This window comes from Ictidomys tridecemlineatus, chromosome 1, assembly GCF_052094955.1.
Source record: "Ictidomys tridecemlineatus isolate mIctTri1 chromosome 1, mIctTri1.hap1, whole genome shotgun sequence".
NCBI lineage: Eukaryota > Metazoa > Chordata > Mammalia > Rodentia > Sciuridae > Ictidomys > Ictidomys tridecemlineatus.
In genome coordinates this window covers 244,505,686-244,530,113 of record NC_135477.1, presented here as the reverse complement: position 1 = coordinate 244,530,113, position 24,428 = coordinate 244,505,686, and the positions used below count along the sequence as shown (strand labels likewise).

Below are 24,428 nucleotides of genomic sequence, written 5' to 3'. Positions count from 1 at the left end.
GCATTGCTCACCTCTTGCAGAAGTCCACGATTCACTCCTTTCTTCAACACACATTTATTGAGCATCTACTACACATGAGACCTTGAGCTAAGTACCTGCTCTCTAGTAGCTTAGAGGCTAAATGAAGGTAGAAGTATACAGTAGTAAGTACATATGAACTGAGACGTACTATGCCTGGGTTGTTGTGGCTAGTCAGAGTAAGGGAAGATGTGGCCTCAAAGAGACCTGATTGAGGTGATTCTTGGAGCTGGTAATGAATTGATAAATTGGATAAGGAAAGGTTGACAATCACTGTGAGCAAGAGCAGAAAGGTGTCAAATAGCATGGAATGTTTGGGGAACTGTATAAGCATTACTTGGTGGTAGAGGCCAGTGGGATTGGGCTTTGGATATCTGGCATCAGAGAAAGGATGGGGCAAATAAGAAAGGAAAGGGTTATTTGTCGTGCCAGGTGACTGGGAGTTTATCCTATCAGCAAGCAAAATGTTTAACATTGTTTTAAGCATTAGGGTGATATGATCCGATACATTAGTATGGAGGATACATTGGAAAGGAGAAGACTGGAAACAGGGAGACCAAGTGGGTCAGTGATTTCAGACCTGGTCACTTATCTTGGAAACTTGTTTGAAATGCAAATATCTTGGTACCATTTCCTTGAGATTCTGATTCTAAATAGTTCTGAGGTAGAGACAATATTAACAAACTTCATAGATGATTCTTATGCTCTAGTTCTATATGAGGTCCACTGATGGGTGTTTGGGATCCATTGAATACCCAAAGCAAAAATTAATGTTCAAAAATGCCTCAACTATAGCAGTGGGAATAGAGGGCAGGATAGAACAGGACTGAAGAGCCTGACAGACTGTGGGAAGTCAGAGAAGACCAGCGAAGACCAGAAGTGCCAGAAGACCACAGTGGTACCCACATTACAGCCCAGGAGAATGGAGGAGGCATTTTCTAAACTAAGGAAGGGGAAGTACAGGAGCCCGTGCTGGGGGAGGAGGTGCCATGATTTCTCTTGGGGAGATATTGAATTTGAGGTGCCATGAGATTAGTTAGCTGGACATATGCTTTTGAAGCTGAGGGTCTAAATAGGGGTTTTGGAATCATCGGGGCAACATTCCAATCATGATGGAAAGAGCACATGGAGTGAGTAAAATGTGAAGCAGAGTCCTGGGGGCTCATTGCCTTGTCAGAGTGAGGCTTTGACAGCAGGCTGTTCCACACCTAGTGAAAGCTTCAGGAAACAGCCAGCCAAAGGGGCCTGTCGGGGCAGAGCTGCCACAGGGCTGGTTGTGGTAGGCTGCTGAACAGCTGAGTGTCAGGATCACCCTGACCGTCTTTTCAGAACGTACTTGCTGGCTCTCCTGACTTTGAGGGAGGCAGAGAGTTTCGAGAAATTTGGATACAGCTTCCTCCAATCCAAGCATTTCAGGGTTGGAAGGTGAAAACTGATTTTTGCTGTCTGTCGCATTTGATAAATGTGTGTTTTGTGCTTGCCTTTGCTGGCCTGTTTTTGGATTCTGTGATGAAATCACATTTATATACCAAAGATTTGCCACTAGAACAGTTATATTAATAATTGTAGCAGAAGCTTAGAGACAATTTCACAGGAATAGTTATAAAAATATTTGCTCAAGTTCAAAAGTAAATTAGTCTTCCAGGATGACTGCATTGAAGGAAATAACATTAATTCAAATGATAAACCTGATGTAGTGTTTAAAATGTGATTGCCCTATTATTAGAATATGTACATAAATACAAACACTTTGACTTTCCTAAAGAAAATATCTCATAGACCTAGAAGAGGCAGAGGGGATACTGTGGTCAAGGAGCTTTGAAGACCTCGATCGAAATCATGTTCTGTCACTAAAACAATTGCTGAATCTCTCAGGGTCTGTTCCTTCATCTATAAAATGAAAGATTTTGTCTAGGTGGTAGTTACAGTTTCTCCCATTCTAAAATTATGTGAAGCTATTTTTCTCAGACTCTTAAGCCACAAATAGTTTCTTCCTTGTTATTTCTGTCATGTAGCTCATATTGGATTTAATCCCTTTTTTTTCATTTATCCCATCAATGTAGATGTTTAAACCATACCCAAAATTATGTATAATACTTTGAAATGATCAAAGTATTAAACTTAGTTGTTTTGTTGTATGTTTTTTCCTACAGGTTGGATTGATGGATCATGTTGAATCGTCTTCTGGCCCTGAATACAAAAAACCGGTAGCTTCAAAAGCCATCAGCATTTCTGAAGAAGGTGTGTAGGGTGCTCTGTGACTGAAGCCTGGCTTTAAAAATAAGCATGGCTTCTTGGAATACGAGTACTAGAAATAGTTTTCATATGTGAGCTGAAGCCAATCAGCCCCCTAAGTTTTAGAGTAGGATTATTACTGTTATTATTTTTCTGGTTAGTAGGATGTAGAGGGAAACTGGGGGGTTAAACCCAGGACTTCCTGCATGCTAAGCACGCGTTCTACCACTGAGCTGTTCCCCTACTCCCCAGGATTATTTTTGTAATAATGTGATAAGCTTTCATTTCAAGGTCATTTTTTTCTTTTTCTTTTCTTTCTTGATTTTAAACAATATTGAAAAATTATTTATTTGATTGATAACTTCTGGTATATACACTAATTCAAAATATTTTCACTAAGCACCAAGTAGAATAGTTTCCAATCTTTTTACCAAAAACATTTTGTCACAGAAAGACTGCTCCAAACTTAGTTTATTTAAGAATTTTTATTGTGTGTGTGTTTTTGTTTTGTTTGAGAAAGAAGAAAAAGAAATGTTATTGCTTTGCTAGCAAAGGAGAAACACAGGGGACTCCTGTCCCAGAGTCTGCAATTCTCCCATGTTCCCAACTAGCATGAGATGACCAGATTAAACCCTTATAATATGAGTAAAAATACCTGAAAAGCTTTAACCTATATCTCCTGACTGCGGAGTCTATTGACCTCAGGCTGGGTAATCACACGCCATAGGCCCACTTGCCAATTTTTCTCCCCCTAAGAGGCCAGTTCCCTTCCCTTTTATACCAGAAAGGGGCCATGATGTGGCTTGGGTCTTTATTTCTGTGGATTTCACCTGCTGGCTGCACTGCAGAGGATTTCTGAGGTTGGTGCTAAGGTTGCTATTTGTGGTTATCAGCTGAACTGGAATTTGAGGTCTTGCTAAGCAGTGGTGAGGTGTTCAGTGTTTTCATTTAATATTGGAAGAAAAATTAGGGTAATTATGACTTTACATTTTGCATTTTTGTTTTTTTCTATAATAGTATGTACGTGCTTTCTCTTTCTCATTCAGCCTGTGAGCAGTGGGGTCTGTTCTGAAAAACCAGGCTTTGGTTTGTGTATTCTCTCTGTTGTTTCTTAATTTTCTTTTTCATTAATTTTTGTTCTTACCTTTATTTTTCTTCCATTTTGGGAGGTTAGTTTGTTCTTTTTTCTTAACTCTGTTATTTCCCAATATGTGCATTTATGGCTGAACATACTCACACGTGGACCTAGATAAGAGTGGTGACATGCATATCATTTGATGTCCATACAACTAGTTCATATCATAGAAAGGGTTTTTAGCTTCTAAATATTAAGTGGGGGATGTGTTTTTGTAATTGATTTCCATTTTCCTTGTATTGTGATTAGATGATATATATGATGGTATGACTACTTAGATACTGTTAAAATTTCCTTTGTGGCCTAGTATACATAGTCATTTTTTCTAAATATTCTACATTTATTTGAAGAGAATAAACATTGTCTGTTGGTTGATATAAGGTAAGTGTATAAATCATTACTCAGGTTTCTAAATTGTATTGTCCACATTTCCAATATTCTTTCATTCTTTAGTCTTATTCTTTTTTTAAAAAAATATTTTTAGTTTTGTAGGTGGACACAGTGCCTTTATTTTATTTATTTTTATGTGGTGCTGACTACAACCGCAGTCCTGATCATTCATTTTTTAGCAAGATACATTTGAAATTGTTCACAATCATTGTGGAATTGTTTATGGCTCTTGCTAAATTTGATAAATTTCAGCCAGATTTGGTGGTGTACAACTGTAATTCCAGCAACTTGGCAGGCTGAGGCAGGAAGATTGCAAGTTCAAGACCAGGATAGGCAACACAGAGAGATCGTATCTCAGAAATAAAAGGGAGCAGGGCTATGGCTTAGTAGTAGAGCACCCCTGGGTTCAAGCCAGGTAACACACACACACTCACACACACACACACACACACACACACACACAACTTTGCTTTATATATTTGAGGCTTAAGATGAATATAGTTCAGGAATGTTATATGTTTTGTTGAATTTTGTTTATTTTATCATTAATGATCCTCTTTGTATAGTTAATTTTGTCTAATTCCTTAGCATACTTGTGTTCTTTTTCTGGTACATCTTTTTTGATACTTTCAAAAAATTCTATTATGAAAAATTTCTAGCATATTTCAATAGAAGATAGAATAGTATGATTAACTTTTATGTGCCCAATACTAAGCTTTTTAATGTTACCAACTCACAACTAATTGATTCTTACCCAACTCTCACTCATTCTTCCCACCTTTTCCTGGATTGTTTTGAAGCAAAATCTAGACAGCACATTATTTTATCCATAAATATTTTAGATGTATCTCTCAAAGATGAAGTTCCCTTTTTAGGCATAGGCATGATAATGTTTTATTCCTTCAGAACAACATTTTCACATTAAGATGAACCTAATCAAGGTTCAAATGTTGCCAATTGTTTTATTTTTAAAGCTAGTTTCTTTGTTCTAGTGGGATTCCAAGTAGGGCTGATAGCTTCTATGCAAGTCTCTTTTCCCTTCTAGGTTCCCATTCTCTGTTGTTTTTTCCCCTTTGCAGTGTATTCATTGAAGAACTGAGGATATAGGTCTTGAAGTATTTGTCAGAATCTGGATTTTGCTAATTGAGCCTGTGTGGTATCATCTAATAATATGTGCCTTGCTCCATTGAATGTCCTATAAATTGGACATCCCCTTACTTTTAAGCATGTAATTATGTTGTAGTTGTGTCCAGCATATAACTATATTTTATTCCTTTAAGTAATTAGACAATCTTGTTTCTTTAATTGGCAAGTATAATCAGTGTTCATTTATTGTATTTTTTGCCATATTTGTGCTTACTTCTAAAATCTTTGGTGCTTCCTGTTTAGCATGCCCCCACACCCTGCAGTCTTACATCTGTTGTCTAGGCTGTACTCAAACTCCTGAGCTCAAATGATCCTTCCACCTCAGTCTTACAAGGAGCTGGGACTATAGGCATGCACCACTGTGCTGGGTTAAAGAGCCTTTTTCCTTTATTGTTTTCTTTCCTTTCTTGCCTTTTATTGGATTAAGTTATCACATTCTTCTCCCTCCACTGGTTCAGAAATTATACTTTTGATTTCTATTCTTTTAGTAATTGTTTCATACTGAGTTAAAAATTAAGGTAAATGTATCTACTTCCCAAGCAATATAAGGACTTATGAGTCTTTAACATGATTTGTTCCCTTGATATACTCTGATACTGTTTTTTAAATAACTTAAATCTGTACTGGTTTTAAACCCTCTCATTTGGTCCCGCTTGTCTATTTAGTCAGTGCTTCTTTAGGAGTTTTTGAACATGTCAGTTTTTTTGCCCACAAGTACTCATTTAAAACTTTTCTTAATTTAAATAATGTAAATATGTAAAAATAAGATACAAGCTTTATGAAATAACATGCCAGATGCACTTGGGCATTTTCTATTCTCTGCTTTGCCCGAAGCTGCTTCTTGCATCTACTTTAAGAATTCCATTTTGGGCTGGGGATGTGGCTCAAGCGGTAGCGCGCTCGCCTGGCATGCGTGCGGCCCGGGTTCGATCCTCAGCACCACATACCAACAAAGATGTTGTGTCCGCCGAGAACTAAAAAATAAATATTAAAAATTCTCTCTCTCTCTCTCTCTCTCTCTCTCTCTCTCTCTCTCTCTCTCTCTCTCTCTCTCTCCCCTCTCTCACTCTCTCTTTAAAAAAAAAAAAGAATTCCATTTCCTTCTTCTTTCCTTTGTTATTTCATCTATAGTCTGTGAGTGGTAAATTCTCAATCTTTGAAAATAACTTTAATTTTATTGTAAATTTTTTGTGGTAACTTATAACTGAGTTATAGAATTCTGGGATTCTAACTTTAGAATTTCCCTTAGCATTTGTTTGTTTGTTTGTTTGTTTCGTGTGTGTGCTTTAATTTTTTTAATTTGTTTTAATTAGTTATACATGACAGTAGAATGCAGTTTGACACATTATATGTAATGGAATATAATTTCTCATTCTTCTGGTGGTTCGTGATGTACAGTCCCACCAGTTGTACAGTTACATATGCATACAGGATGATAATGTCTGATTCATTCTCCTATCTTTCCTAACCCTAACCCTCTCCCCTCCCTTCACTCCCCTCTACTCTAAATAGTTACTCTAAAGTAACTATTCTTCCCTAGGTTCCCCAACATTGTGAATTAGTATGGGGAGGCTGCCAGCACCTTGCCAGGGAGAGGGTATAAGCCACTGGAGAAAATAAGTCAGAATCAGTGAAGAACAAAAGACACAGAGTCAAAGAGAGTTTTGAAGCAGAGCACCTGATAGATCCAACCCATACAGGAGCTGGAGCTGGACAATTAGAAAATGTCTCCCGTGGTTTATTTAAGGGGGTACATCAAAGGCATGGATAAGGTTTCAGGGGTGGAGTCTTGCTTCCTGATGTCTTAGAGTCAGCAGGTTGATTGGCATCTTGGCAGGTCACACCCATCTCTGAGAGGCTGTGTGGCTGCAGCAGGTCATCCCATCTCTGGTGCTGTGTGGGACCAGACAGAGCTGAATAGAAATTCACATATATTTGGGCAATCTTATCCTGTGGGATTGCCAGGGGAAGTTCCCAAATACCAGGTGTTCCTATGAGAGGCTACAATACTGGTGTAGTCCACACATAACCCATGGATGGCTCTGGAAAAATTAGCATCCATATATCAGAGATATTTGGTTTCTGTTTTTTGGAGACTGGTTTATTTCGCTTAGGATGATATTCTCCAGCTCCATCCATTTACCGACAAATGCCATAATTTCATTCTTCTTTAAGGCTGAGGAGTATTCCATGTGTGTGTATCACATTTATTTAATCCATTAATCTGTAGATGATGTACGTATTCTATTTTTCTATGCTTTCTTAAATGTAATTATTCTTCATATGAGATGCCCTAAAGGGCGTCTAGGTTGCTTCCACAGTTTAGCTATTGTGAATTGAGCTGGCACTGTAATATGCTTATTTTAAGTCCTTTTGGTATTATCGTATTATATACTGACATTCCTAATGGCTGAATTTACACTACCTATGTGCTGTCATTCTACCTGCTGTTCATTTATCTCTGATCACTTTAAAAAAATTCTATTTATTTTGCTTTTTTGATACAGCATGTCTAGATGTGTATTTCATTTTATTTATCTTCAATTTTCATCCATTATCTTTGGGGTATTGCTTCCACCCCATTATTTTACTCTGTCTTCTAAAAACACTATTAGAATAATGGAGACCAACAGAGAATAGAAAGGCAATAGAGAGGGAGAGAGAAGGGGAGGGCTTGAGGGAATACTGGGGAATGTAATCTATCAAATTATGATATGTCCATGTACTAATGTGCTGCAGTAAATCCCTCTTATTTATATATTATAATATACTAATCAAAATAATAGTAGAAAGGAGATTAGTAAAGTAGAGCAGGCAGGAAGTGGGGAGGAAAAGAGAAGGGATTAGGTTAAAAAATTGACCAAATTATGTTATGCACATGTATGGTTATGACAAAGTGAATCCCACTATTATGCATAATTATAATATACCAATAAACAAATACAAGTATGTTGGACCTTCTCATTCTCTTCCTATTTTTTAAAGCACTCTCATGATTTCTGCCTCTTCATCTCATGGTGATTTCCTCAGATTTGTCTTCTAGTTTGCTAATTCTCTCCTCTGCTGTGTCATCATTGCTTTTTCACCTATTCATTATGATTTTAATTCTTGTCGCTTCATTTTTAATATCTATAATTTCTATTTTTTTAATCTATCTTTTCCTTTATTGTGGCTTCTGTGCTTTCTTAAATATAATTATTCTTCATATGAGAAAATTCTCATTTTAGATTTCATATTAAATTAGTTCATTATACTGTAGAAAGTGATCTGAATAATACATTGCAAATGTCCAGTATATTTGTGTTGTCCTTTGAAAGTGTTATTAATTGTTATATTTTTTCCATGTGTTTGTTTCCTCCTACCATTTTAATTGTAACACGTATTCTGCATTAGTGAATTTCCTGACTCGTATGGATGAGGAAGATAGAAGTGACAAAGATGAGACTTCAGAAGCTGCATTTTCAGTAATGGAAAATCATTCTAGTCCAAAAACTTCTGTGTTCCTTTCTGCTGATTCAGCTGTCAGTCTTTCCATTGACCAGAACACTCCTTCACCTGGTAATGTTCTTCACTTTTTTCATTTATACACACTTTTATTTTCCATTATGTTTCTGAACTGTATACTGGGAATATAGTCATGAAGGATTTGTGAAGGCATTTTGTAATACTTATTTTCGGGAGAAGGAAGTTAAAATTTGTGCTACTCACATGAAGAACTTCATAAGATATGCTTCAACTGTGTATTATACTTCTGTGAATGTATTCATGCTAAATATATAACAACTGGAATTACTGTTGTTTTTACAAAAGTCGAGAAATTCAAACTGCCAGTTGTCAGAACTTGAGTTTTAACTGAGAACAAAATAGTGTTTGTCATTTCTAGGGCCTCTTATCATGTGCCAGACACTGCTGTTTTGTATGCTTGGATGCTGAGTTAAGCCTATGAAGTAGATTTTATATTCTCCCCATTTTATAGTTTAGGATATTGAGGCTTAGAAAGATTTAGTGCCACTTTTTGCTCCTTTTCATTTGGAGGTTGTAATTAAATTAAAAGTGTTATTTTTTAGAACAAACAAATATATTTTGTCCTATAAATAATAAGACATAGTATTTACCATACAACCCACATAAAGATGGAAAAATTAAATATTTTTCTCTATTAAAGTAAAGAATTTAGATGTCCTAATGGGTATTTCCTCCAAAGTTGTCATCTGGCATTATTGATCAAAAAATAGTATAGATTTCCTCTTTTGCAGCTAGCTAACTTCCATTTCTTAGCACATTCTTCTGAGTATTTTTACTAACAAATGTTTTTGGTAACAGCCATTAGATATTCAGAGGTACTTTGTGGTAAGTGAAGTAAGTTATCAGTCTGAGTGTCTCCATTTGGAATAAAAAATAAAGAATTATAATTACCAAGGAATAAAGTTGATTTTGTTTAGTAAATCACCAGTAAAGTCAATCAATCACTTTGGGAATAATTCCAAAAATGGTTTGAAAATGAAGTAAGGATAGAATACCCATATGTAGTTACTTTTAAAGGTATTCATTTGAATATAATACTTTTTTGCTCTTGTATACTTTTTTTCTTTCACAATAACTGATTTTTCTTAACTCATTGAGGATGATCTTTGTCAGGGATCAGCAGCCCTCAGTTAAACTTGAGGCTGTTCAGTTAAGTTGTGCTCATTACCAAAGTGCTTTGGAGTCCTGCAAAGGCGCATTCTCTTTTTGCAGCAATGATTACAAGAACTAAACTCTCCCCGCTTGGCAAGGTTTGTCAAGTTTGTAGCTGCTGTGGCTGAGAGCTTGTGGTCACTGGCTACTAACGGAAGGAAGAGCAACTTGTTACTTATGTTTGTTAACTAAAACTTCAGCCTTTAACATGAGAGGTTACCGTCTTGACTAAGATCTCACTTTCCTCATCCAGCCAGTTGATGGAGGGAATCCTTCAAGCTTTCTTCATGAGTAGATCTGCAGGGGCCACTCAAACACCTATAGAAAGTATCTCCTGGCTAGGTGTGATGGTGCCTATCTGTAATCCCAGTGACTCCGGAGGCCAAGGCGAGAGATCGCAAGGTTTGAGGTCAACCTCAGTGAGACCCTGTGTCAAAGGAAAAAATAAAAAAGGAAGGGGATGAGGCTCAGTGGTAGAGTGCCCTTGGCTTCAGTCCCCAGTACAGCGGGGGTGGGGGGGGATGTTTCTTTAATGGAACTTTTTCTTTTACATTTATAGGAAGTATTTCCCTCTTAGCTAAATTTAATGAATTACTATTAAGAACTCACAAGTGCCCAGACCCTGAAAACAAAGATAAAAGAATTGGAGATTAATAAATAGAACAATATGTGCTCAAGAAAGCAAAATTCTTTCATATTAAAATTACGATTCATGGGCTAGGGCTATAACTCAGTGGCAGGGTGCTTGCCTAGCGTGTGTGAGGCACTGGGCTCATTCCTTAGCACCGAATAAAAATAAATAAAGGCATCTGTCCATCTACAGCTACCCCCAAAACAAACAAACAAACAAACAAACATGACTGAGGAGGCTAAGGCAGGAAGATTACAAGTTCAAGACCAGCCTGGACAATTTAGGAAGACCATGTCTCAAAAATAAAAAAGGGCTGGAAATAAAGCTCAGTGGTAGAGTACCCTTGGGTTCAGGCCCTAGTACCCCACCATACACACATAAAAAAAACAACAAACACACAAACAAAAAAACCCATGTGGATGCCTAAGTTTGAGGAGAAGTTTAGTTACTCTTAGTCTAATAAAATCTTTTGGGGTGTGTGGGGGTGGGAGGGGGCAGGTAACCGAGGATTTAACCCAGAGGCACTTAACCACGAAGCCACATCCCTATCCCTTTTTTATATTTTATTTAGAGACAGGGTCTCACTGAGTAGTTTAGGCCTTGGCACATTTCCTAGGCTGGCTTTGAACTCTCGATCTTGCCTCAGCCTCATGAGTCACTGGGATTACAGGTGTGTGCCATTGCGAAGAGCTCTAAAAAATCTTAACAAGGAAACTTTTTTGAGATGAGATGTCAGAACATTTTCCCTAATTAATTTAATTATATTTCAGATTAAAATTGTAGAAGGTTTAAATAGATTAAATGTTTTGCATTAGAGATACTTAGTTTATATTGGGCAAGGCTTAAAAATCATTCTTTGGATCCTATTCTTCCAAGTAAATATCTTCTTGGGTTTAAATTAGATATTTTCCAATATGTGTAACTTTTATTAATGTTTCCTTTTTTTTTTAGGTGTGAATAACCGTGATGAATTATTTGAAAGGTAAATATTTTAAGAAGTAGTTCTTTATTTTACTTAAAATTTGAGTATGAGTATGTGTCCTGGAAATTTTGTTGTCCTTTGAATGTGAACTTATATATTATACATCTTTTTGAAGTTTAATGAAATATAATAAATTTCTATTGGGAATGGAATGTTCTGAGAAATGTTGTTACATCCCTTGCTGTTTCAACACAGGTAATTACAATACAATAGGCTACATTTGCTACATTTTCTTTTACTCAGTATGTATTAAATTTGAACAGACAAGACCCATAGAGGTTTTCTCCTGGGCCTAAAATTGTTGTTTTTTTTTTAAGAGTACCTACAAAGTCATCAGTTGTTGATGAGTTGGTGTTTGTGGGAGACACCAGAATTATAGAAATAGAAGGAAAAGTAGACGTATCATTTTGTGTCTATTTATGCTCTTGAATGGCATAGTTTTTTGTATTTGTTTTTTCCTAAGTAATTAATTTGTAAATGCTTAAATGTTTCTGTTTGTCAAATTTCATTTGCAATTGAAGTATTTCAGTAGATCCACTCCAGATGGCTGGATTGACTGACATTGCAGACATTATCAATGATCTTATAACTAGAGGCGGAGTTTCCAGTAAAGAGCTTGGTTTAACAGAACAACAAGCAAGGAGTATCTCCAGGTAATCTGGACTCACTAAGAATCCTTTTTGTGGTTGTTTTGGTGCTACGAATGGACCACTGGGTTCTGGCATGCTAAGCTGGCATTTAGCCACTAAAGAATTACTTTTTAACCCATTCAAAATGTTTCTGATTTAGGAATGTAAATAGTTTGCCACATTTCAATGTAATTTTTATTAAACAAATTTGAAGTTTAGGAGTTTTTCTACCTAAATAATTTTTGTGATGTATGCCATTCCTCCATGTTCCCCAAAGTGTACTTTGTACTTAACTAACAGAGCACATCTATATTCTGGAGAGTTTTTCTCAGGTCTAATCACTGTAAGTACAACATAGAATGAATGCTGTTTCTTATTAAAAGTAATTAATGGTTTACTTCATGGCATTTTATCCAAAATACTAACCCTTAGGTTACTTTTGCAGTAGCCTTTCTATAGAACATTAGGTTAAAATACTTTTCCATGCAACCCTTCCTGGATGGAATAAAAGCTCGCTCACCTTTATTTTCCTTTATACCCCTTAGTTGCTTCATAGAAAACAGTCAACCTTATCTGTTTTAGATATAATTCTACTTATTACTTCAGTGAAAGTACAGTGTGTTATCATCAAACTTACAAGACTATTAAAAGAAAACAACACAATAAATTAAAAAATAAGAAAGAAGGGCTGGGGTTGTGGCTCAGTGGTAGAGTGCTCACCTAGCATGTGTCAGGCCCTGGGTTCCATTCTCAGCACCACATAAAGATGAATAAATAAAGGTATTCTGTCCATCTATAACTTAAAATTATTTAGAAAAAAAGATTATTTTTGTTAAATAATTTATCTACTATATTATTACCTTATATCAAGACCATGTTAGACCCTAACTTCCTAAACTAATGGATTTAGTTAACTCTAATAGTTCTTTGTTTTTTCTAAAATTATATAAAAATAATATTTGGTTTCTACTCTTGAAAGGATATAAATGTAGGATCGAGTTCTGTCAGTGTGCTATGGGAGCTCAGGGAAAAAAGGTCAGTCAGAAAGCAGAGTCACCAGTTTCGGAATTTGATTCGTATCTCAGGATTAATAGAAATTGTATTCTGCTAATGACTGGTAACTGTAAGACGGGATATTACAGACAGAAATATGCAAAGATATGGTCAACAAAGGGCAAGGAGTCAGATGTATGTAGCTAAGTTCATTGGAAGGGAGTGGGACTAGCTTGTGTGGGGACAGAAGCACTAAGCTGGCTTGACTATTGGCAGCAGAGCTCAGCAGCAGGTTATCATCAGCTAGACCTGGGAGCCAGATGAATGACTTACTTCCAGAGGCCAGAGATGAGGTGAATCAAAATGGAGAGTGTAGGTCACAGGGTAGATAAACACTGGAGGCTGTCAGGAGGTAAGGATGATAGGTTTTCTTACATGACTGATGATAATTTCTTTAGCAAATTGGAAAATGTAGTTTTAGATGTAAAGTTCCAGGATAACATTCACTTGCTAATATCAACTGTAAGCCCTCTGACGGATGCCAAGGTGGGATTTAGATAAGGAAGAGCTTTGTTTGGAAAATGCCTGTGAAGGAAAAGAAAAGGGAGCCATGAAATGTGGGGACCAGCTATCAGACTGCAGTGCAGATGTAGATCTGCTCTGAAATTGAGGGTTCCCAAGATCACTCTTAGGGTCAGCATTTTGTTAGGAGAGCTCACAGTGTTTAGTCATATTTGTGGCCACAAATATGGAATATAAAATATGAATTTTCAACAAGAAGGTTGAAAGCAAAGTCAGCAAAGGGAAAAGGTACATTAGATAAATTCCAGGGAAAACCAGGAAAAAATTCCACAGGCTTCCCAGAATCCTCTCCCAGTGGAGTCACAAAGGACATAACATAATTCCTCAAGCAACAGGTTGTGACAACACATGTGACATGTTGTCTACTAGCAATTGATTAGACTCAGTGCCTAGGATTTTATTGGGAATCCTTCCTGGCACATCCCAAGAGCCAAACTCGTTAAGCAAGTGTTCAGAATAAACCACATTGTCTGTATCTGTGACCCAGCTTCCATCTAGTATAGTGTCTTTTTCACACACTACCATCTATCCCCTGTTTTCTCAGACTACCCAAAGTACAACTTATGTTAGTTCAGATCCTCCAAGAAGCAGAAGCCAAGATGGGATTGATGTGTAAGAGATTTGTTTTGGGAGATGTTTGTGAGGAAAGAAGGAAAAGAGAATTAGGGAGATAGGGTTTTAGAATGCCAGCGCCATTTTAAGAATATTTCAGCTAGATCATGGCCTCAAGCCATGTCACCCATGGAGTCACCCGTATTTCAGAAATGAACCAGCCAGTATATTCCTGCCATACTTAGTCATTAACTCAGCCAGATTGTGAGACGTGTGGCATGGACCTGAAGATGGGAGTAGATCCAGAAAAGCAGCAGCTTGGAACTTACCTGTGTGTGTAGGTTTTAGAAGTGGTTGACTTGCCAGAGTTCATTCTACTGTCATGTATAACTAAAAAGAACAAATGAAAAAAATTAGAAAGTACAAAAAAAAAGAAGTGGTTGAGATGGTCCAGGAACTGAATGGTAGATAAGGAAGTCCAAAACAGAACCTTTAAGGCATCAATATTGAAGTGGTGAGCAGAGATGACAGGAGGCTATGTAGTGTTTTGAGTAAGAAAAGATCCAGGTAAGACAGTTTAAAGAGGGAAAAGCTGTTTAAATATAACATTTAAAGCAAGTGTTTCAGAGAATTGTTGGTGAACTTTCTGAGACCATTTTCTCTGGAGTTGTGGGAATGAGACTGGAACAAGTTGATTAGAGACCATAAGTGTACATTACTTTCAAGACAGGGCAATGTCTTTTCAAACGAATACTACTATTAAGTTGTGGTAGTTCTTACCTACACAACAAATTTAAAAGCCAATGATGCCTTGCTCATTAAATTTCACAGGATTCAGCATTCTTCTGGCAGATGTCCACAAAGAACTGAGAAGGAGAGAAGAGAGATTCGAGCCTGGATGAAAAGAAAACGAAAAGAAAGAATGGCAGAGTACTTAAATCAGCTGGCAGAAAAGAGAGGGCAAGAACATGATCCCTTCTGTGCCAGAAGCAATCCAGTAAGTCTGTAGTATCAAGGGTAATGGAATTATTATACAACGTCTAGATTTTTTTCTGGCAAATATTTTAAAAAATTAGCATAGTTTAGATTCTTTTTTTATTGGGCGGATGAAAAGTCAACATTTTACTTATGCCAGGAAAAGTTGAGAAATTACATTAGCAAAGTATAGCAGGATATTGTGCAAACTATATTCTGTTGATCTATATTAAATATTCTTTTTCCCTCAAGTTAATTATGACTTTAATATTTTAAACAAATGAGGTTGAGTGATTGTGTATCTTTTGCATTGAGAGTGAGTAGCAGTTAAATAATGGATTATATGTGTGTTAAAGCCATTTTTAAACTTGTTTTCTGCAAAGAATAAAATTATGATCTAATCATGTACCAGCAGAGCAGTCATCTGTGTGTGTGTGTGTTTTAAATGCCTTTAAACTGTTAGCATTTATTTACTGAGCCCTGAAATACGGGCATCCCCATGTTCAGGTCAGGAATAGTTTTTCTTTAGAAGGTAAAACAAAGTAGTGTTTGATCCCAGAAGCTTGGGAGGCTGAAACAGGAGAATCACAAGTTCAAAACAATTTAGAGCAACCCTAAGCAACTCAGTGAGACGCTGTCTCTAAATAAAATATTAAAAAGGGCTGGGGATGTGGCTCAGTGGTTAAATGCCATTGGGTTCAATTCCTGCTACCAAAAAAAAAAGTAGTGTTTGATAACCACATTACTGTGAAAATCACATTTAGATTATAGTTAGATTACAGTTTATCCCTTTGCAATTTGAAATAAAACATGATAGCACTTCATTTTTAAAGCATTATTAACAAATGATGTAAGTTTATTTTCCAGATAAGGTTGCCCCATTTAAACTCCATATGATGTAAAAGTAGGTGAACTATTATTTAAAGAATGTATTTTACTTACCTGTCTTATTTTTCTCTTCTTTTTCCTCTTCCTCTTATTCTTATTCCATGCTGGGGATCAAACCTTGGACCTTGCACATGTTAAAGCAAGCATTCTCCCACTGAGCTCCATCCTAGTCTTACAATAATAATTCTTCATGTTCTGGAATATATATATATATTTGACATTTGTCTCAGTTTGCCTTCTGACATATAATTTTGAAAAATTTATAAATTATAGCAAACTCATTACAGTAGGCTTTTGGTAAATATTTGACAGTATTAAAATGATTTTAAATGAGTGTCTCTTTCTGCTTTTTCAACCAAGCTATTGGTGAAATTAATCACCAGACTAAAGATGAAGTTAAAGTGTCTATATCCCTAAAATGTTCTTTTCTTCCACCGTAATTGCAGCTGTAGGATGTCCTCTGTCAAAAAAATATAACTAGTAAAATACATTTTGCATTCCATTTAATTATATGATGTTTTAATTTAACATTTTTATGTTTTGCTTTAGGATAGAAAGTTTTATCAAATATGGCCTCATTTTGTACTATTTTCTAAATAGTAGAATTATGTCTAATGGTTTTTTTGGACTGAAGAATAATGAATTAACTGAATATTTCTTATGCAGTTTTACATGACTTCAAAGGAAATCAGGCTGAGACAAAAGATGAAGCATGAGAAAGATAGGTAAGCTTGGAAGCTATATCCTGAGCATTTTCTGGTAGATAATTCTTAGGAATTTATTTTCATAATTGTCTTCTTGTCAATAAACAGAAAATTGTGGGAGATATCATTGTAAAGAAAATAATTAGACTCAGTACCCTTTTTAGAAATTTGCTTTCAAATATTATTGGCACCATACAGTTTTTATGACTTTCATTTCTGTTGTGCTGTCTCTCCCAAATCAGATATGTATGTGTATTTGGGAAATACCCTCAAGACCATAACTACAAATATCTTTAATAATATACTCTACTTCCTAATGGTTTTAAGAAATCTGATGATTAGAGGGATTTGAAAAGTTCTAAGAAAAACAAAAGTACTGTGTTCCTTCTGGAAATAAGAACTAAAAGTGACTTTTTAAATAAATGGTGTTTAATTCTTTATCTAAAAGGGTGCTGCTCTCTGACCACTACAGTCGGCGAATCACACAAGCATACAGTCTGATGAATGAACTGTTATCAGAATCAGTACAACTGCCAGTAACTGCACAGAAACCATCTCCTAACAAACCCAGCACTGCTTGGCATTCGGGACAGCAGTGCTGCCCTTCTCCAAGGAGGTAAGACACAATTCACCATATTATTTGGAAAAATAACATTGGACCTAGTTTAAAAAAAAAAAAAAAATATCTCTTTTGTGATTCAAGCTCAGTGTATTTGCATCTACCCTGCTTAGAATTATGATGATAGAGTAAAGAACAAAATAGCTTCTTAATTATGAGGTCTTTAAAAATGTATAGAATCACCAAAGGAAAAAGGCAAAAATGGCATTCAGTTTCTAACTAAGCTGTAACAAAGCACTTCAGTATACCTGAAGTGTGACATTTCATATCTGTCCAGTACTGTCTTCTTTTTTTTTTTAGTTTCTGTTAAGATTTGTCTCTCTAATTTGCCTCCTGATTGCTATCTCCCTGTTTCTCTACCTGTCATCTTCATTCTGGTAGGAGCAGCCAGCTCCCATCAGCTTGCTACACAAGCTTAATCACAGACAGTAGGTTTGGGTATAAGTTGTTAAGCAGAAATTAATTGAAAGTGCTAATGTACCCAAGTGTAAAATTTCTCGTATATGGCTAACAAACATGCAAAGTTGTATCTGTTGGTAATCCATGTGGTGGACATGAATTGGCAGCACTCACCTTTAGTGAGCGGGAGCACGTAAGCCTTAGGCTTTGGGGAGGGACACATGCACCAATAACCTGAGGTACTGATATGTGAGCAGGCAGTGCCATCCCCCTCTGCCCCGCCACCCGCTTTCCTCCCAGGACACAACACACTGTCTCAGGGAACCCAGCCTGCGCCTTCTCCACCACCAGTTGCAAAATCTGCTGAAATGGGCTGTGGATTAAACAAGTTAGGGAAGTGCTACGAGGAATGGCCTGGGAATATTTATTCACCTTTGAAGAGGCCTCAGGTAGAAAACAAGGTGGATGTGGCCTATGAGTACCGCCTCCTGTAGTTCACAACTCTGAATGTTGTGGAGCTCCCGTGGTCCTCAGCAGTGAGGCTGGCCTCCTTGAGGGACCTGCCGGCCCAGCTCCTGGAGCTGTACCAGCAGGGGTTCTCCCTGGCCACCCTGCACCCCTTTGGGCAGCCCATTCACAGGTAGGAAAAGATGCCCCTCCAGCACACATTTAGGGCCAATCTCGGTCAAGAAAACTGACAGATCTCAGAAGACTCATCTTCACAATGAAGGTTACATCTTCAAATTAGATTGCTGTTCCTCGTTAGACCATCTGACAGATAAAATATCATCCCAGAGTTTATTATGAAGGTCCAGGAGGCTGCAAGTCGGGGCCTGGAGTTTGCTGTGTCATTCCTCAGTATCACTCCCCTGTGAACTCAGCAGGCAGCAGCCCTCTTGCACCCACTGCCAATGGCGCAACAGATGCCAGAGTGGTGATAAAGGTATGTGGAAACCATGCATCACTGAGGATGAGAAGCCAGGGGCTGCAGACGTGTGTGGTGCTCCCACAGGGGTAGATGGGAACCCAGAGCCCAGCGCAGGCCACACAGGGGAGCTGCCTTTCACCAAGGAGCCCAGCTTATCCTCTGGAGAGGGTGTAGGATTTTCCCCATAGGGGATGAGCCCAACAGTGGATGGACACACATACAAGGCTCCTCTCTAGGAAAATGGAGATTTTTGCCCTTTCAACAAACTGAAGAGCTATCAGAAGTGCTGGCAATACTATCCCATCAGTATTCTTTTCTGTGGTCTCCAAGAATGGCCAGATAGCGAGGAGTTTGGATGCCAACTGGTTGGAGCACATGAGTGACCACTTCTAGAAAGGAGTCCTGGTGAATTTACTCTTCCACCTTGGAATGGTGGATGATTCCTTATACAGTTTGACTGATGTAGTATTCATCTTTGAAGCTGTTTGTACAGAAGTTAGCAAAAGCAGACAGGGCTATGATGCTATTGTTGTTAAACAATGGATGGCCCTGGAAGGCATGGAGATTCAAATTGACTGCATGACTCTGCTGAACTCATGGGCATCCTAAGGCTGGCAGCTCACCTGTGTGCTACCAACTCACATTGTCAAGTCTACCAGGGAAGGGAGCGTATCCACCAAGCCGACTGTCTTACTTCAGAGACCGTATCTACTTCAGAAAATGAAGAGGGAATTAAAGTTTCAGTGGCAATTCTCCTAAAAAGAAATGCGCAGCTGAGGAAACCCAAAGGTAAACATGGTGTCAGAGACAAATGACTAACAGAAGAAAATTAGAGTTTAGAAGACCAGTTCTCCAAAGACAGAAATGTGGGAAATTGTGTGCTGGGTAGGCAGCAGGAAGATGGGGTCTCCAAGGAGGTTAACATCCCCATTCAAGAGGTCAGGGAAGAAGAGATGGCCCCTGCCAGCTATGTGGGTGGGGTCTTGTGGAGTATGAGGCTGTGCAGAATGGTCCTGTCAGCCTTGCCAGGGGCCCAGTGGCCCTCAGCACTCCAGTCCTGGAGAGGATGCTGGGAATGGGGGTGCAGAGGAAGTTGTTGGAAAGCCTGCTCCAGCAGAAGAACCTGAGTCTCGGCAGTTTGCAATAAAGCTAGTTGAACTGGCAAACCCTAGGCATCTTGCCAGCACCTGGTTTGCCCTAGTGTTGTGTGCTACCCTTTGGCTTGGCTTGACCTTTCCTTGTGAACTCACCAGCCTCTCCCAGGACCTGTCTCTGACAGTGTTGGTTTCTGCACATCTGATTGGAAGGCAGCCGAATGTCCCTGTGTTATGATGCTGGGTGAGGTTACTTCCTTTAGACCCCAGGGTTAGAGGCCCAGCCCTGGCTCCACCACTCTTCCTCAGGGATGGTCTGGACCATCCAGTGCCTAGGACAATCCCACAGGACCACCAGGGCACATTGGGGTCAAATCCATGGATCCCTGGGTCCAACCAAAGTTGCTGTTCCCTTCCTACCCTGCCAGGACAGCGTCCATCCCCTGCTGCTTTGCACAGCAGCTGCCTGGTGACTTTTAACCACCCCCTGGAGCCCTGTGGGTTCTCTTCTCCAGCTAGACCTTGCTGCTCTGGCAAAGAAAGTGACATCATTGGGAAGGGGAGGTGCTCAGCCTTCTGGCTTTTCTCAAAACAGTCCTAGGTGCTGGGAATTCGGAAATAAAGAGGTAATTCTTTGTGTACCTATTCTTGAAGAATGTTTAAAAGTGTTCTGTGTTAGTATTAATATAAAAAAAAATTTTAAGGTTTTGTATTCAAAACATCCTATGAATATATGTTACTTCTGTCAGTTCAGGGCATCCTGCCTGGTTGGGTGCCCTCATTATGTGCTATTTTAATTAGTGTATAATTGGCCCAGTTGTTACCCAGGTATGCTGGGTCTCATGTTTATACTGTTCAGAAAGAATTGTTAAGGCTTTGAGTAGACACATCTGGCAGACCTTGGAGAGAGAATGCCAACTGTCTTGACTGAAACAACAGCCTATCTCTTCTCTTTCTTGTTTAGTTACTTATAGCAATAAATCATCTGGTAGTAAAAAGATACCATATTTGACAAATTTTGTAATTAGAATTATGAACATTAATAAGAGCCTACAGGAAGTGCTACCAACACAGACCCAAACATAATCAGATCATTTGCATTTGTATTTTGGAGTTTATTTAAAATGCCAAATATTCCCCTTGTGTCTTTTCTAGAATAAAGTAGGGGATCAAATACTAAGTAACTGGTAAATATATGGAGAATTTAAAATGGGTAGAGAGAGAACTAAAAATAATCTCTTTGAAACAAATGAACAAGGTTTTGAGGTATGATATAAAACAGATAATTTCTTGAGAGTCATCATGTAATCCTGAGGATCTGGGGTTGTAGCTCAGTGGTAGAGTGCTTGCCTGGCAAGTGTGAGGCATTTGGTTCAATCCTCAGCACCACATAAAAATTAAGGTATTGTGTCCATCTACAACTAATTTTTTTTAATCTTAAAATAACACTGAGGTACAAAAAAAAGGAGTGTCAAGTGCATGTATTAATCTGGGCTATAATTTGGGATTTTTGAGATATTAAAAAATGTCACTTATATGAGATATTAGGGATAATAGTTACTGTGTAATTTCTGTTGTAGAGAGTATCACCATGGACATAATTTTCTGATAAATCAACCTGGAAAAGTCAAATGTATTTCAAAATCAAGTCATACCCATAAAGGGAAAACACTTGAACCATCTCAAGATTCACATTGGCGATGTGGTAAGACTTAAAGCTTTTTTAATTTTGTGTACTTTGGACCTATTTTTCCTTCTTGTTTCCACAGTTGTGTTTTCATCAGCAAAAGCTATAAATCTTAGTAACAAAGAATGCTGATATCAATAGAATGCAAGGGATAGATAAAGACTTAGCTGTACCAGGATTTTGTTCTGTTGCTTTGAAATGGGAAGGCCCTATAAATCTTTTTTAACTAGTGGCCTTTTCATAATATAATTTGAACAGTCAGTGGATTAGAGGTAGTTTATTTGGGAGTCTTTTATTTGTATTTCTGACTAAAGTAGACATTTGTTCAACTCAAGCTTTGGTAGTTATAGAATGGCCATGTCTTAAAAGAGGAATGAAAAGAAGCTCACATTGAAATAGTATATTTTTACCTTTGGGCATCCTTTCCCATATTTGAAGATATACCTGTTATTCATTGCTAACCTTTCCTTAGTTAATTTTACCATATTTGAATTGGGTTTTGATTCCTAAAGTAAAACATATTTATTTGTAGAATGATTACATATTAAAAGGATATACTGATAGTTAACATATAGTACAAATGTATACAACTGAAAATGTTTAATAACTAAATTATATTCCAGGTTCTTTTTATGCTCTAATTACAACCCTGTGACATAGGTACTATTATGTTCCCATTTTAAAGATGAGAAAACCAAGGTAGAGGATGCTTAAATAACAAGCTAGGAAATAGTAGAGCCAGTATTTAATCCCAAACTGGGTCTAGGGTTTATACATCTCTATATGCTGCCTCCTTTCAGAAAATTGAAATACCACAAATTCTAATCCTTTTGATAAAAATCTTTGGTTAACTCCTGCTTTTTTTTGGAGGAGGGTAAGTTGGGATTAAACCGGGAGTGCTTTGCTACTGAGCTACATCCCTACCCCCTTTTTATTTTGAGACAAGTTCTCATTAAGTTGCTGAGGCAGGCCTCAAATTTGTGATCCTCTTGCCTCAGCCTCTTGAGTGAGTTGAATTAAAGGTATGTTCCACTGTGCCTGGTATCTCTTGCTTTTGATTGAATTATAGTAAGAAAACGCACTGTTCGTTTTAAACTAAAATTTCAAGATAGAAAATACTGTCCCTCTGTTTTTTAATTTTATTTCATACCAGGGAACAAATTTAAAAATTCTTTTTCTTTTAATCTTTTATTGATTTTATTTTTTTTAAATATACAACAGCAGTGGAATGCATTACAATTCTTATTACACATATATAAAAGTTCCTATAATGAAGCAGTAATAGTTACGCAATATACCAGAACCTCTGGACACTATGAAGGCAGTTCTAAGAAATCAATTTACAAATATGAGTGGCTGCATAGGAAAATCAGAAAGATCATAAATAACCGAGTGGTATATCTTAAGATTCGTGAAAAAGAACAAGCCAAGACAATAGAAAGAAGGAAATAATTAAGATCAAAGTAAAAATCTGTGAAATTAACAATAAAAACATTCAAAGGATCAATGAAATGGAGAGTTGGTTCTTTGAAGAGATAAACAAGATTGATAAGCCCTTAGCCAAAATAACCCCCCCCCAAAAAAGAGAGAAGACCCAAATTAATAAAATTAGAAATTAAAAAGTAGAAATCACCAGACATCACAGGTACCCAAAGATCACTAAGGGAATACTTTGAAAATTTATACTCCAATAAATTGAAAGACTTAGAAGATATGAATACATTTCTACACACGAGACCTGCCAAAATTGAATCAAGAGAACACAGAAAATCTAAACCAACCAGTAACTAGCAATGTGATAGAAGCAGTAATAAAAAGCCTTTCAACAAAGAAAAACCCAGGACCAGATATATTCTCAGCTGAATTCTACCAGACAATTAAATAAAAACTAACATCAAGGGCTGGGGTTATGGCTCAATGGTAGAGCGCTCACCTAGCATGTGCGAGCGAAGCCCTGGGTTTGATCCTCAGCACCACATAAAAATAAATAAATAAAATGAAGGTGTTGTGTCCAGCTACAACTAAAAAATAAATATTTAAAAAAAAACTAACATCAAGATGATGAAAAGACTTCCCATATTCATGGATAGGCAGTGCTTCTCAAATTATTCCATGAAATAGAAAGGGATGGAACAGTTCCAAATTCATTATATGAAGCCAGTGTCAAACTCATACTTAAACCAATAAGAACACATCAAGGAAAGGAAACTATAAACTGGTATCCCTGATGAACATAGATGCAAAAATCTTTTTAAAAAATATTTGTTTAGTTGTTGATGGACCTTTATTTTATTCATTTATTTATATATGGTGCTGAGAATTGAACCCAGTGCCTCACACATTTGAGGCAAGCACTCTACCACTGAGCCAGAGCCACAGCCCCTAGATGCATAAATCTTAATAAAATGTTAGCAAATTGTATTCAACATTGCCAATTTGGTTCCTTTCCAGGGATGTGTTAGGTCGGTGGCAGCGACTTGGTGGCCACTTAGTGGCAACTTAGAACAAAGCAGCCCTCACCGCCCGGGAGTGATTTAAAAGGGCTGCTGAACAGGCTTTATTGAGATATCACTCCCGGGCGGAACTCGATCAGACCCACAGAGGGGACAGGAGAAGGGTCTGAGGAGAAACAGCATGGAAGCTCGACCAGACTGGACTTTTATGGGGCTTACAGCAGAAAGGGAAGGGCTTGGGACAGGAAAAGGTGTTTCTAGGGTCCCTTGCCCCCTTGGAGTTGGTCAGGGGAGTTGACTGAACTCCAGGATTGGCCAGGGGGCCCTGCTGATTGACAGGTGTTAGTCAGGAGATCTGGCTGATTGTTCTTTTCCGGTGAGGGCTGCTTTGTTCTAAGTTGCCACTAACTCGCCACCAAGTCACTGCCACCGACCTAATAGTAAGCATGGTTTAACATACACAAATCAATAAATGTAATTCATCACAAAATAGAATTAAGGACAAAAAATCACTTAGTCATCTCAGTAGATGCAGAGGAAGCTTTTGACAAAATTCAGCATGCATTCACGATAAAAACACTAACTAAAGTGGAGATAGAAGGAATCTACTTCAATATCACCAAGGCTATATATAACAAGTCGAAAGCCAACATCAGAGTGAATGGAGAAAAACTAAAAGCATTTCCTTTTAAATCCAGAACAAGATAAGGA

General features: G+C 37.6%; 1 protein-coding gene and 1 pseudogene across 13 annotated transcripts in view; both read left to right on the top strand.

Annotated features, from left to right (window-relative positions):
* The window catches only part of Cplane1 (ciliogenesis and planar polarity effector complex subunit 1), a 140,400-nt gene that overhangs the window by 92,394 nt on the left and 23,578 nt on the right, over nt 1-24,428 (top strand). For 12 of the 13 annotated variants that reach the window (XM_078017589.1, XM_078017599.1, XM_021726574.3 and 9 more), the window contains 8 exons: nt 2,172-2,259; nt 8,318-8,482; nt 11,184-11,214; nt 11,736-11,867; nt 14,802-14,967; nt 16,500-16,558; nt 16,986-17,153; nt 21,158-21,282. In XM_078017589.1, coding sequence (XP_077873715.1) covers nt 2,172-2,259; nt 8,318-8,482; nt 11,184-11,214; nt 11,736-11,867; nt 14,802-14,967; nt 16,500-16,558; nt 16,986-17,153; nt 21,158-21,282 — 934 coding nt within the window. Of the gene's footprint in view, nt 1-2,171; nt 2,260-8,317; nt 8,483-11,183; nt 11,215-11,735; nt 11,868-14,801; nt 14,968-15,800; nt 15,850-16,499; nt 16,559-16,985; nt 17,154-21,157; nt 21,283-24,428 lie in introns of those variants that run through there. The other variant, XR_013424144.1, reaches the window with a different exon arrangement.
* On the top strand, nt 17,166-21,221 carry LOC101971123 (raftlin pseudogene; annotated as a pseudogene).